The 12575-nt window shown below is 43.5% G+C and overlaps 1 protein-coding gene across 18 annotated transcripts in view; it reads left to right on the top strand.

Annotated features, from left to right (window-relative positions):
* The window catches only part of celf5a (cugbp, Elav-like family member 5a), a 176692-nt gene that overhangs the window by 98662 nt on the left and 65455 nt on the right, over positions 1-12575 (top strand). For 9 of the 18 annotated variants that reach the window (XM_053430517.1, XM_053430508.1, XM_053430514.1 and 6 more), the window contains exon 3: positions 2359-2407. In XM_053430517.1, the coding sequence (XP_053286492.1) occupies positions 2359-2407 (49 nt within the window). Of the gene's footprint in view, positions 1-2358; positions 2414-2723; positions 2733-5297; positions 5313-12575 lie in introns of all 18 variants that reach the window. The other 9 variants (XM_053430512.1, XM_053430505.1, XM_053430510.1 and 6 more) reach the window with 3 other exon arrangements.

Raw genomic sequence — 12575 nt, 5'->3', positions numbered from 1 at the left:
CCGTTTGACATGTCAAAGGCAAATTCAAAGAAGTCCTGTGTTGCTGTGAAGGAACAGAGGATTTCAAAGTTATCGCTGAATTTGTCTTGCGGTTGTTTTTTCCTGCTTCATTTGGAGGTGTTTCTATCTCGGAGGTTGCTTTGAATACATGCGTGCAAATGTCGCGGTTGATTCTGTAATCTATCTGCACACGCTGTGGAGCAGTGCGCCCTGTGGCTTTGCATTAGCATACTGTAGAGTTACTTTGCTTGTGTTGTACAAGGAAGAGAAAGCACTTGTAGATGGGGAGGGAGCAGGATGGGGAGCGAGAAACAAGTAGCTAAAACCTCAACCTTCAGAGGCATAATATCCTCCCTGTTTTCCTACAAAGACTTAGCTGGTGCTAGTTATTATTTACGATGGGTAAATTTATGGAATATTTTCAGTGAAGGAAGGTTACTGAGTTTCTCAAGGTGAAAATGGATACGTTTAGCACTTAATGAATTGGGCCTGGGCCTCTCCCCCATATATCAGCATGTTATTAAGACATTTTAAAATCCCATTATGGTGTTTCTCCTTGAACATGTCATGCTTTTATTGGACTGCCCTGTCTTTAAATGTGACCTTTTCAGCTCTGCTCTGAAATAGAACTGAAAAAAAAAGATACATGAGAGGACGATAGAACAATACATACATGTGAATATTCAAAAATATCAGTGCTGAATGGTTTTCAGTGGGTTGACTGGAATGGCTGATAATAGCAAATAGTTTCAAGCAATAAAAATATCCTTAAATGTCAGCTGTAAATGGTTTACTGTAAATGGCAGAGCATGGTAAGAGGTTGCTTTTATGTTTCAGTAATCGTGTTATACATTTGTGCTACTTTTGGCCCCAGTGTTATTAAAATGTGTGTTTCTATTATTAAATCTATTTGTTTTGGGTCGAACAAAAGGGGAAGAGTCACTGGCACTGATTTTTGAAAATGAATCATCCTGTTAGCTTTTAGCGCTAATGTTGCACATGTATGCAGATTAAATGCATACATGGGTGGGCATATACTCATATACTTTTTGCCGCAGCTGTAAAGCACATACTGTAAATCACAGCCACATCTTTCAAATCTTTCCTCTGAAGAAATCAGAATCTGGTAAAATTGTTGAGCTGGAACAACAAATGAAAAAAGAAGGAGGTAAAATTGGGAAGGAGGAGAGCGTGACACAAAAACTATGATGACAGCGGCATCTAATCAGGGTCCAGTGGATTAGAGAAAGGCTCCTAACCAGAGAATCCTTCCCAGCCAGACTCTCTCCACAGCCCAAGGGCCTCGATCAATAGGCCCGTATTGATCTCTCTCCTCCTTTGGCTGGATTCACTTTTATTAGGACTGCCCCAGCGTTTCTCACTTAGACACAAATATATGCAGCCTTTCAACCCTTCCATGCACCTGACGTGAAAACTACAAACACGAACCAGATACACATGTTGATGTCATGGGTCACTTTTGGAGACACTGAATTTATTTCATGGGGACCCTTTTTCAGTACTTTACACCTACTATGTAGCTGTTGTCTCTACTGCAATGGTGGTAAAGTAATCAAGATAAACAACGTAATCCAACTTTTAACTATTCATCCAAAATTGTTGATGAATTTGTTGATGCCTCACTGAATGTTTCAACAAATATCGGTTTCAACCACCGGTGCTGACGCTTGCTGCCAGGATGCTAACGTTAGCTCTGTTTCCCAGGTTAAACTACTGCATCATGTATATTACAGTGAGAGTTCTTTGTGTCGACTTTTGAAAAGTTTAACTACACTTGACTACTTTGAGTTCACTTTATAGTCACTTTAGCCTCTTCTTCAGCTTAAAGGTGAATTACCACCACCCACTGATATGAAGTCTGGACTCCAATTAGTTTCTTGCTATCTCTTTCTGTCTGTACTCCTGTGACCATCTCATCCAGGTGCTCTCTCATGTACCGACATTTGGCACAGTTTGATTAAACATGGATCTAAACTTGGTTTTGCCGAGGTTTTTTGCTAGGTCCCCTTAAAACGTCAATATCCAAACGTTACCACAACTTGCTTCAACTTAACCTAAGGTTCCTACTGGAAAATCTGCATTTTACACATCATACACAAGCATCCAATTTGATGTGTGAATGAGAGCAGAGGTGGTTTTATATTGTCAAGTGAACTTAGCCGCATGATGGTGTTTTGGTTTTCTCTCTAGCCAAGGCACTTTGATCAGTATCACAGAGCAGCCATTAGTATGGGATAGAGGGACTTGACACCTCTGGTTTGTGGCCTCTTGTTGTAACACGACAGCCCGAGTCGCCAGCGCTAACTTCTCTGTTGCCCTTTCTTCTCTCTCCTCCAGATGACTCGGCCCATCCAGGTGAAACCGGCTGACAGCGAGAGCCGCGGAGGTAGTTGTCTTCTTTTCTTCATCATTTATTCATGTCCCCTTTTCATCTGTCTTATCTAGGCTAATTCTTTTCCTTCTCTCCCTCTGATCTCATCTATTCCACTGCGCTCAAGCCGCATTTCTCACTCTACCTTTCTTTTTTTAATCTTTCTCTCAGTTCCTTTAATTCTTATTTTGCTGCACAGACACAATTGTCAGAAGTTGAAACAAAGTGTAACAAATAGTTGGAGCCAAGCTGAGTCTGAATATGCAGTATATTGAACTTATTACATGACATCTAACAGAGAGGTTTCGATGTTAGACTACATGTTTCCCAGCTTGTGTAAGTTCTTAACACATTTTAGTGACAATGTCTGCAATCTCCTCATATACTTTAAAGTGTAGACATTATACATGTTCACCTTTTCTTAATTTGTTACCTGTTCAGATCGACTGGAATTCGGAAGTGTTTCTTTTGCACTTGTGCCCTTGTACATTATAATTGATGAAATCGTCTGTTATTGAAAGGATGTAGGGCTCTAATGTGCTCTACAGCTGCCACTCTCTCGTCTTCTATGCCAAGTACATTATCATTACATTGTAAATTAGATGGTGTATAGGCTCAATACTGGAACCATCGCCATGCTAAGGCCCTGTTAAAGCCCTCGCTGCTTGATCTGTTTGCGTTTGAAACACAAGAGTAAATGGTATAGTGAGGGAAAATGGAGCAGGGCTACGCTCCGGCTTGCCAAACAATCAATACATTTGCAGGGTTCTTGCCAAGATCCTCAGTGCTTGGCCTTAATTCTGTTGTGTTTGATCTCGAACGTTTTTGGAGGCTTTCATTGACTCACTGCCATATCTGCATATATGTTAATGCGACAAGGAGGCATCCTTCAAGTCAGTGGCAATGAACCTCACTGTTAATGTTTTTTTTTGGGGGGGGGGGGGGGGTGTGCATCTCATGTGTCAGCCAATGACAATGCAAGTGCCCTTTTGTAATTTTAAGGAGGGATGCTGTTCTCATCCTGGTGGAGGAAAAGAGAGCGAGGGGGGATTTGGAAGTGAAAATCAGTCAGGAAGAGAAAATACACAAACAATGCCAGCTGCATGCAGCTGCTGCGCTGCACTTCTGAGGCTTTACCTAAAAACCTCTGCCTGTTTTGGTTGAATTAGGATGACTGGCCTCTTGGCTGCCTGTCAAATACACACAGTCTTCAAAGGACAGCATAACCCCCTGAGATGAATGGAGGAGAGGCCAATAAAGATCACTGTCACTCGCCTATGCTTTTCTGTTTCTTTTTTTGTCTCTTTCTCTCTCTCTTTCTATCTCTCTTTCTCTCAGACATTCATTCACAACTACAGAGGAGTGGTGAGACAAGCTCAGGGGTCTTGTGTTGTCAAGATTGATGTCCTCTATAGCTCCATTGATTTTGCCATTGTGGTGCTGTGTGTCCACATTAACAATGACACTCAGCTGTCTCTTTCCTTGCTTGTGAGTGGCCTGTTTTAGAGCTCCCTTGGCACTTGGTCAGTATGGGGTCCTCTTATTGGCCGGCCGTGGGGACCCCACCGAGGAACAAATGAGTGCTAGAACTGAGCTGAGAGTTGCACATCATCTTAAATGAACAGGTCAGAGTGGCGCCACAGGGGCAATCAAACACTAGCATGACTTTAACAGGTTAGGAAGTGGGAAGGGGTAGACAGGAGGAGTGTGATCGTATCCTTTTAGATCTTCTATTTTCATCCTGCTTCTTAACTGCTAGTTTTAATTATTCCTGCGATACTCACTGGGAAATATCATTTTAGTTTTCTCAATATCTGTTTCCTCCTTTAGCTGCTGTTGCTACTGCAGCTGATAGATCGTGCTGTTGATGCTGATCCATGGCCTACTTTTACAAGATTTGCTTCTTATTTGCTGTAAAGGACTGAAGGGGATTTCATTGTACTGTCTGCAATCTAGGGTCTTGTAATTATTACTCCTCTTATTTCACACTGTCAATCTTGGCAAGATAAAAAAATTGTTATTTTATTAGTATGTGCCTTCTGTTTCCAGAATCCAGATCAATATCTTCAGGACTATAACTCAGCATGCCGTAAAAGGAGCTGGAAGAGCGGATGTAAAGATATTAATTACCCTCTCGGAGGGAGAGACACCGGGGATTCACCTATTCTGGCCCGCTCTCTCAAGGGTCTCTTCTCGTCCAATAGGGGGCATATATTCCTCAGTGAGCACAGTCGCACTACAGCACACAGTCATACTAATTAGTCCCTCGGTCCAATTATGCGGAGGACAGTTCAGATCACCTGCACCAGGTTTGTCTTCCATGAGGGAAAGACCTGTTACTGTGCCTGCTGGACCTCTGCTCCTCCAGGAGAAAGTCTCTGTTATTAAGACCAGACGTGCTCAGACCACACCAGTGTCTTCCTCTGGTTACAACATCAATCTGCATACCTGCAGCCGTCAAACAGAACGACAGTCAAACACTCCTCTGACTAATTCTGATAAATATTTGAGGACTCTTGGACATTTGATCAAAACTGAGCAGTTTCCCAATGAAGATCTCCATAACTTTAACTGTGTTGGACACTAAGTACAACCTGGTATAAATGACAACACATCCAGGCGTATAGCTTCACTGAGGCCTTATGAGTAAACCACCTTGCCCATAGAAATTAAAGGGAAATAAATGGAAGGGTAAATTCATCCAAACACTCCATCAACCCCTGCTGCCACCTAACAAAGACACACTGTGAAATGAATATTAATGGCCAATCACCTACCTAATCTAGCAGAACAGCAGCCGTTACCCATTGAGCCACCAGGACCGTGGACGTCTCCGTCACTGATGACGCACACCTTTCTCAGATGCTTCTGTTGGGGGAGACGTGGCACAGAGTGGAGGCAGCAGGGACCTGTCCCTCTCGTTTTCTCTTGACAGGTCTCTGATATGAAATGGATTGATTTTTCATCACACGTGGCACTGATGACTGGCACTGACTGCTGCTGATATTTCATTTTTGAAGGGCTGTTCAGTGCCTCCTTAGAAGGCGTGGCGTCCGCACACAGGATAAATCAGCCTTAACAATTTGATTTCACTTCCGAAACCCCTTGCCAGCGACTCCAGCCACAGCTTTCTACCTTTCACTATTTGCCAACATTTTATTCATTTGTCTCTTGTCTATCATGAGAGAATTTTCTGGTGCCCATTTTTGTTTTCCTAAAGTTTTGAGCTCATCTATTTGTCCAGAAAGCGGAGCAAGGAGCAGGCTAGCTGTCAGCTGGGGGTCTTGGTGTTGCAGCAGGCCTGCCTGGCACAGCTAAAGCTACAGCCCACTGAGGAGGACTGGATTAGAAACAGTCTCTGCCATTATGAAGGCCGGCCTGCCGCCCACACACACACCCACACAGTGAGGACAGACAGGCAAACACATACGTACCATACCGCTCTGACACATACACACACACACACACACACACACACACACACACACACACACACACACACACACACACACACACACACACACCTCTCTCTTTGTTACTCACACATGTAGTGGAAAGTTGGATGTACATTATAATAGGAACACATGTGCACACACGGAGCTTTGTCCAATTTACATATTTACACACACACTCTCTTTCTCGCTCTCTCTTTCTGACTTGCTCTATCTGTCACACACAGGTATCGTGGAAAGTTGGATGCAGATTATCATAGGAACACATGTGCACACAGAGATCTTTGTCCAGGTTGCATTTTTTCACACACACACAAAGTGTACACATGGATACAGGACACATGATCCACGATCAGCTGCCACCACGGTCACAAAGGTTTGCTGCGGTTCGCCTTTCGCTCCAGTTCACTGAGATGTGACGGAAAACAAAGCATGAGAGAGGGAGACGGAGAGAGAGAGATTGAGAAAGAGACAGTGCGAAAGGCGAGAAGTTAAATGGAGAGTGAGGGTGGAAAAAAAGAGAGAGAGATTGGGAATCTAGATTAAGAGAGCAGGGCTACATGCTCTGTTGCTGTTCTGCGCGCAGCTTTTGATGATGAATCTATCTGGCGTAAAAGACAACAGAGTGGTCTATGTATTAAACATCAGTGGTGTTCTCTTTTTCTTGCTAGAGAGTCGAGCTCCCATGTCAGAGCAGCTCAGTAATGAAGCAAGCAGGAAGACCTCTAAGCTCCACTGATCCCCTTTAGAAAAGAGAGGAGGCCTGTAGGAGAGAGGGGTAGTTAGAGGGAGAGGAATGAGGGGAGGAAAGATGGATGGCCAGAGTGGATAGGTGAAAGAAGGGAATTTGTTCAGAGACACTAAAAGCAGGGGAGAGAGAGAACAAAATAAACAGAGAAAAGTGTGGACAAACCAGAGAGAGGGAGGGGCAGCAGGGGCCAAAGCAAAAAGCTGAACAGTACATCTTCTCCCTTCGGAGGGAAGAAAACTATAGATTACTGGTCACAATGTGCTTGGCTGGGCATAAATGGAGAGATCTTGAAATAGTAAGTAGCGTGTTCAGAGGTGCTGGGGATCACAGGGAGCTAATCCAATGTTGAGGCCAGGTGTGGGTCACACATTCAGACTCCCCCCCCCCCCCCCCCCCTCCATCTAAATCCCCTCCGGTGCTCTTACACAAACAATGCGGATACACCGGCCTTTGCTAGCCACAGGGTTCAGTCAGCTAACTCCGCCAGGGCCGGCCCAGGATGTTCGGGTCACTCTGCCTGTAAGCTTTTAAATTGTACCCTCACATCAGCACAAACAGGATTGTTTTGAGCGGGAGGGGGTGGAGGGGTGAGTCGGGTTTATGGGAGACAGACAAGAGGAGAGAAAGCCGGAGTGCAACAGACGAACAGAGGCAGAGAGTAGAGATGATGAAATCTTTTCTATGGGGATGCGCTTTTGCTCCTGAGGGTCAGATTGTGCTGAGGCTGTAGCAGTTATGCAGAGTCAGTGGAAGAAGTACATCACAACAATTTACTAATACACTGGGTAGGTGGAGATCAATTAGCCTTATCTAACAAACTCCTGATGATAATACCGACGCAAAAGTTGCTGACGCGGCAAAGAACAATACGAGAAGGCAGAGTGATGATGTAATGGATTTAGCAAGTGGAAAAATGCAGTTTTGCAGAAATACTTATTTTCCTACAAAATACGCCATTAATGCAACTTCTGCACATTCGCAGATGGAAGCGGGAGCAACTTACAAATGGGACAAATGAACGTAAACAACTTAAAATATAGCACTGACAACATTGCAAACTCACTGAGACATACTGAAAAATCTGCATGTAAGGTGGCATCATTGTTGCATGATATCATATATTCTGCAGTTATTGCAACTACACTCATACTTATTTGACTATCCACACATACATCGACCCTGTTTAGACCTGGTGTTAGAATTTGTCCTGAGTGAGCTGATCACCGTTCAGGGCTAAGCACAGGTCGCACCCAGATGTGTTTCCAATGCGTCTTCAGATTTCATCCCTTTTTTTTTTGTTAAAAATGTGTCCTGGGCCACATAGCTTAGCTGACGTCCTGTCACCTGTTACAGTTTCCCAGTCTTCTCAAATTCCATATTCTTTTTTGGTGGGTTAGGGTTAGGGTTAGGGTCCAAAACACTAACACATTTACTGTTAACTCAGACTGGGGAAAAATAATGTCATTGGGTCTTTGTAAACCGGAATGACGTGTATTTTGCATATAGAGGAGACAAATTCACGATGCATTGTAATAAGTTTGAAGAGAATAACTTCACACTCAACACTTGTGATCAGGACAGATGTTTCAACCAGGTCTGAACAGAGCCACAGATTCAACTGAACACGCTCATCCTCACACCCCTTTTTTAAATATATATATATAAAAAAAAAAAAATAGCACACATTCCTCCCGCTCTGTCCCTGGCTCGTTGCAATGGTCTCGTAGCGTAGCAAAGGTTACTGTTGAACACAGAAAGGAAAGGTCAGAAATCATGTTTAGTTTTCCTGGGGCCGGGAGGTAATTCCAGCGAGCAGATTGTGTTCAGGCGAGCAAGCAGGCAGGGCAGGCCAGTGGTGGAGATGCTCATGTAGAAGGAGGCGAGGCGGGGATGGGGACAAGGTTATCCAGTCAGCCACTGCCTCTCAGCCCCTCCGCTGTCACCCTTAATAACACCCTCTCCCTTATCACCGCAACAATCACCTTGAGAAACAAACTTGTCTTCCTTCAGAGGGGGACGGAGATGGGGAAGAGACGGCCCCCATATATGCATGTGGTCTGCCATTCTTATTAAACCACCTCAGCCTCTTTGGGGACAGACAGACTGCAGATCAATTTAGTGCTCAATTTTCTACACTTTATTATTCATTCTCTCTCTCTCTCTCTCTCTCTCTCTCTCTCTCTCTCTCTCTCTCTCTCTCTCTCTCTCTCTCTTTCACTGTGTTCCCCTCCTGCTCTCATGCTGATTTTCCCTGTACCCTTTGAATACATCAAAACATGTTGTACAATCCTCCCCAAATTGCTGTGACAATAAGGAATCCTAAGTTCTGTAATACTCAAATATCTCAATTTGATGTTGGAGCTGCCATTTCAGTCATAATACATGTGCAAACTGACATCTCTATGCGACTAAAAAGAGAAAACCCAATTGTCTTATTGACACAAGATGTTTTTACGCAGGATCAATTGTTGACCTCCACCACTGAACCATCATTGAACTTAAACTTTCTGTTTGAGTGTTTTAAAATGTCAGAGTAAGACGTTGCCCTGATGTTAATTCAAAATTAATATCATGTTTTTAATTGTGTCAGTCATGTTTGCCTGTTCCCTGCCATGTAATGATCTCACATCCTTGCACGTTTCATAGTACCTTATGTTCATGGTGCTTGCTGTACATGTTCCACGTAGATCCGAGAAAGCTGAACTTGTCTTTTATTTAGATTCTGCATGATGAACCTGTTCATTTCATTAGCCATTTAATTGCCATCCACTTAAAATAGCATGTATGCAGTAGCTAACATTTGGTGAAAAACAGCTTCTTCAGCAGCATTTTTGATTCCACTTCTTCCCAGTGTCTTTTCCTACTCCTTCACTTGAATCTAGTTAGTACAGGATTCCAGCAGATTTTAAATTCTGAAGTTGTGTTACTACAGAAATGCAACGTGTGAAATATTAAGCAATTAATCATAAACTTTGTGCTGTCCATTTTATAAAAAACATATTCTTCTGTTAAGTGTATCCACAGTGTAGGTAGATAATGGGAGTGACAAAGGTTGATCAAATAGTGTGTGTGTGTGTGTGTGTGTGTGTGTGTGTGTGTGTGTGTGTGTGTGTGTGTGTGTGTGTGTGTGTGTGTGTGTGTGTGTGTGTGTGTGTGTGTGTGTTTGTGTGTGTGTGTGCGCGCGCTCACAGTGGACTTAGTGCTCTGTGATTGCAGTGGAGCTGGAGGAGGCCATGCAAAGGCTCTGATTGGAGGATGAGGTCTCGGTCAAATCACTGCAATCACCCGTTTGCTGCTTCTCTCTTTAATGACACCACTTCATGATATACCAGGCTCATCAAGCGAAACACACACACACACACACACACACACACACACACACACACACACACACACACACACACACCGAGGTCAGGCTCGGCAGATCGGGCAGGACTCAGAGCAGGGAGAAGAGGTCCAACAGCAGATGGAAGGAGACTAAAGCAGGCTAGAGACACGTGCACACAAGCAAATTAACACACACACACACACACGTCTCTCTCTCTCTCTCTCTCTCTGTCTCTCTCTCTCTTTCTCTCTCTCTCTCACTCAGCACATGAGTAAGTGGTGTTTCGTTCATCAACTTAATATTTACAGCATATGACGGAGAATATTGAATTATAAAAGTGTTAAACTTATTGCAGAGCTTGGAGTCGTTCAGTCCAACTATACACGTTCAATTCTGGCCTCTTCTCTTCACTGCGGTTCTTCTTCATACCAATGAATTCTCTGCCCTAAATTTCTGAGACCTTTGCTCCATTACGCTCCATGGGGTAAGAAAATGTCCTATTTGCTCATGGAGAGGACAAATACCACAAGGAGCTTTGGTGTGTGCAAAGAATAAAAGAAACAAAATTCTTGTTACACTCACAATCATGCACAATCACCGGTACATAATAATATGAATATACACAAACATTCCCATGCACTCTCATGATGACACATGCATTTGGGAGCAGAAGCCCTACAGTTTGAAGTCATATTGTTTTTCATTGTGTTTAATATAAAAACAAATGTTGGTTCCCTTTTTAACTGTTGTAATTTCTTCCAGTGGTTGTTACCGTATGAAATTTGCCTTGGATCCCTCGTGAGTGGGGGGCATGAAAAGAACATGAGTGACAAATACAAAATGAAAGACAGAGCAAGCACAAGAGAAAGAATGACAGGGCAAATAAGTGATGACAAAGAAAGAGACAGGGAAGGAGAAAAACAAGAGCTTCTTTTCCACCTCCGGATATATCGGCAGAAAGAAAATGTCAATATAAAAGAGAACTGAAAATATATGCAATGCAGTCACTTTTTTATTTTTGTTTACACAATACAACTTTACCATGGAAATGTCAGCGTAGCACTTTAGTGTGTCTATATTGAATTTAAAAATCCACCACCTTCCGATAAATGAAAATGCCAGCTAATATATTTGAATGGATCTTAAAAAAGTATGTATAAAATCAAAATTTTACACATTTGGTGCATGAATGATGGCAGTAATAGATTTCTGAGTGCTTTTTAGCTCTGCACGTATAAAAGCAGTCTCTGCTGCAGGACGTTAGAGAAACAAGAAACAAAGTTACGGGCAAAACATCCATTGTAAAATTAGATCTGTATTCAGATTGAGTATTTGTGACTCAGCTAAAGCTCTATGTCTGTCCCTGCAGTCTCACCTCTCCTTCACTCTATCGCTCCATCTCAGCATATTAGCTCCATTAGCCTCTCATATCACCCTCCATCTCTCCCACTGTCAGGCCATGCCATTCAACTAAATCACTGTGTCATGCCACCATTGGACTGGAAAGGACACCTGCTCCAACCAAAAGGTTCAAACTAAGATATGGAGGCAGTGGCTCGTCCAGAGATTACCTTTCCTGCAGGCCACGAAAATACACAGAAATATTGAACCTTGTTAGGAATGTAGCTATGTATCATCATGAGGCTCTTGTTACTTAAGCTGTGGAAGCTGTTAAACCAAGACAAGGACGCAGGGATGGCGTGGAGCAGCGCGGCGATGACGTGCTTGCGATGCACCATTAGGGAATGCCAACGTTGGTTCAGTAGGCACCACAAAGAGGCTTTTAAATTAGGCCCAGACACGTCTCACCTGCCTCTCCCGTCTCACCTGCTGAGACGACAAATAGTGCTGGGAGCACGCACACACTGTGACGCACGGCCCCGTGATTACCCACCCGCCCACTCTCCATCCAGTGTCTTTCCACCCATCTGCCAGTCAAACGAGTGCAGAGGTAATGGAGAGAGAAGCAGTCATTCTGGGGCTGTAAAACTGCAGCAGCCGAAAAGATGATTGGGCTAACCTTTGCTTTGGTGCATGAAGGAAGAAGCTGTGTTTTAACAGTATTCATTAGTAGACGTGTGTGTGTGTGTGTGTGTATATTCCTGAGTCATTGTTACAGAGCTGTCACCTGAAATACGAGAGCGGGTGTGGTCTTGCTCTGACTGCCCTGGCCTTGACATGTTCATTGTAACTTGTGTTGTTTGTATTTTCTCCATTTTTTTTTTTTATACTCGTCCTATATTCTTTTTCTCGCACTAGATATCTCACTAGATTTATCTGATGTCTGCTTTGTTTGCCTTTTTTCTCCCTTGTTTTTTTTAAGTTTCTATACTCTTGGCCTTATTTTGCTCTCTGACCTTTCCCTTGGCCAACACTCACTGATGAGTCTATCAGGTGAACGAGCATTGTCAGGGATGATTGGCGAATGGGTCTCTCTGCAAAGAAGTTAATAAGCGTATCCCCAGACAATTGAGTTCTTAGGGGCATTTGGCCAGGTCCAAACACGGGCCATTCTGATTGCCTCTTTGCAATAAACATGAAGAGGGCCCCAGACAAAGAATACAAAGGCAGCTGAGGTTGCACTGGGGAATAGGTCGAAAGAAGATTGAGGCTTCAAATGACTGCTGCACCTTCAGCTGCGGGAACTCTGAC

This window comes from Pleuronectes platessa, chromosome 9 (genome assembly GCF_947347685.1).
Source record: "Pleuronectes platessa chromosome 9, fPlePla1.1, whole genome shotgun sequence".
NCBI classification, from domain to species: domain Eukaryota; kingdom Metazoa; phylum Chordata; class Actinopteri; order Pleuronectiformes; family Pleuronectidae; genus Pleuronectes; species Pleuronectes platessa.
The sequence above is the reverse complement of the archived record's forward strand: the minus strand, read 5'-3'. Positions and strand labels throughout refer to the sequence as shown.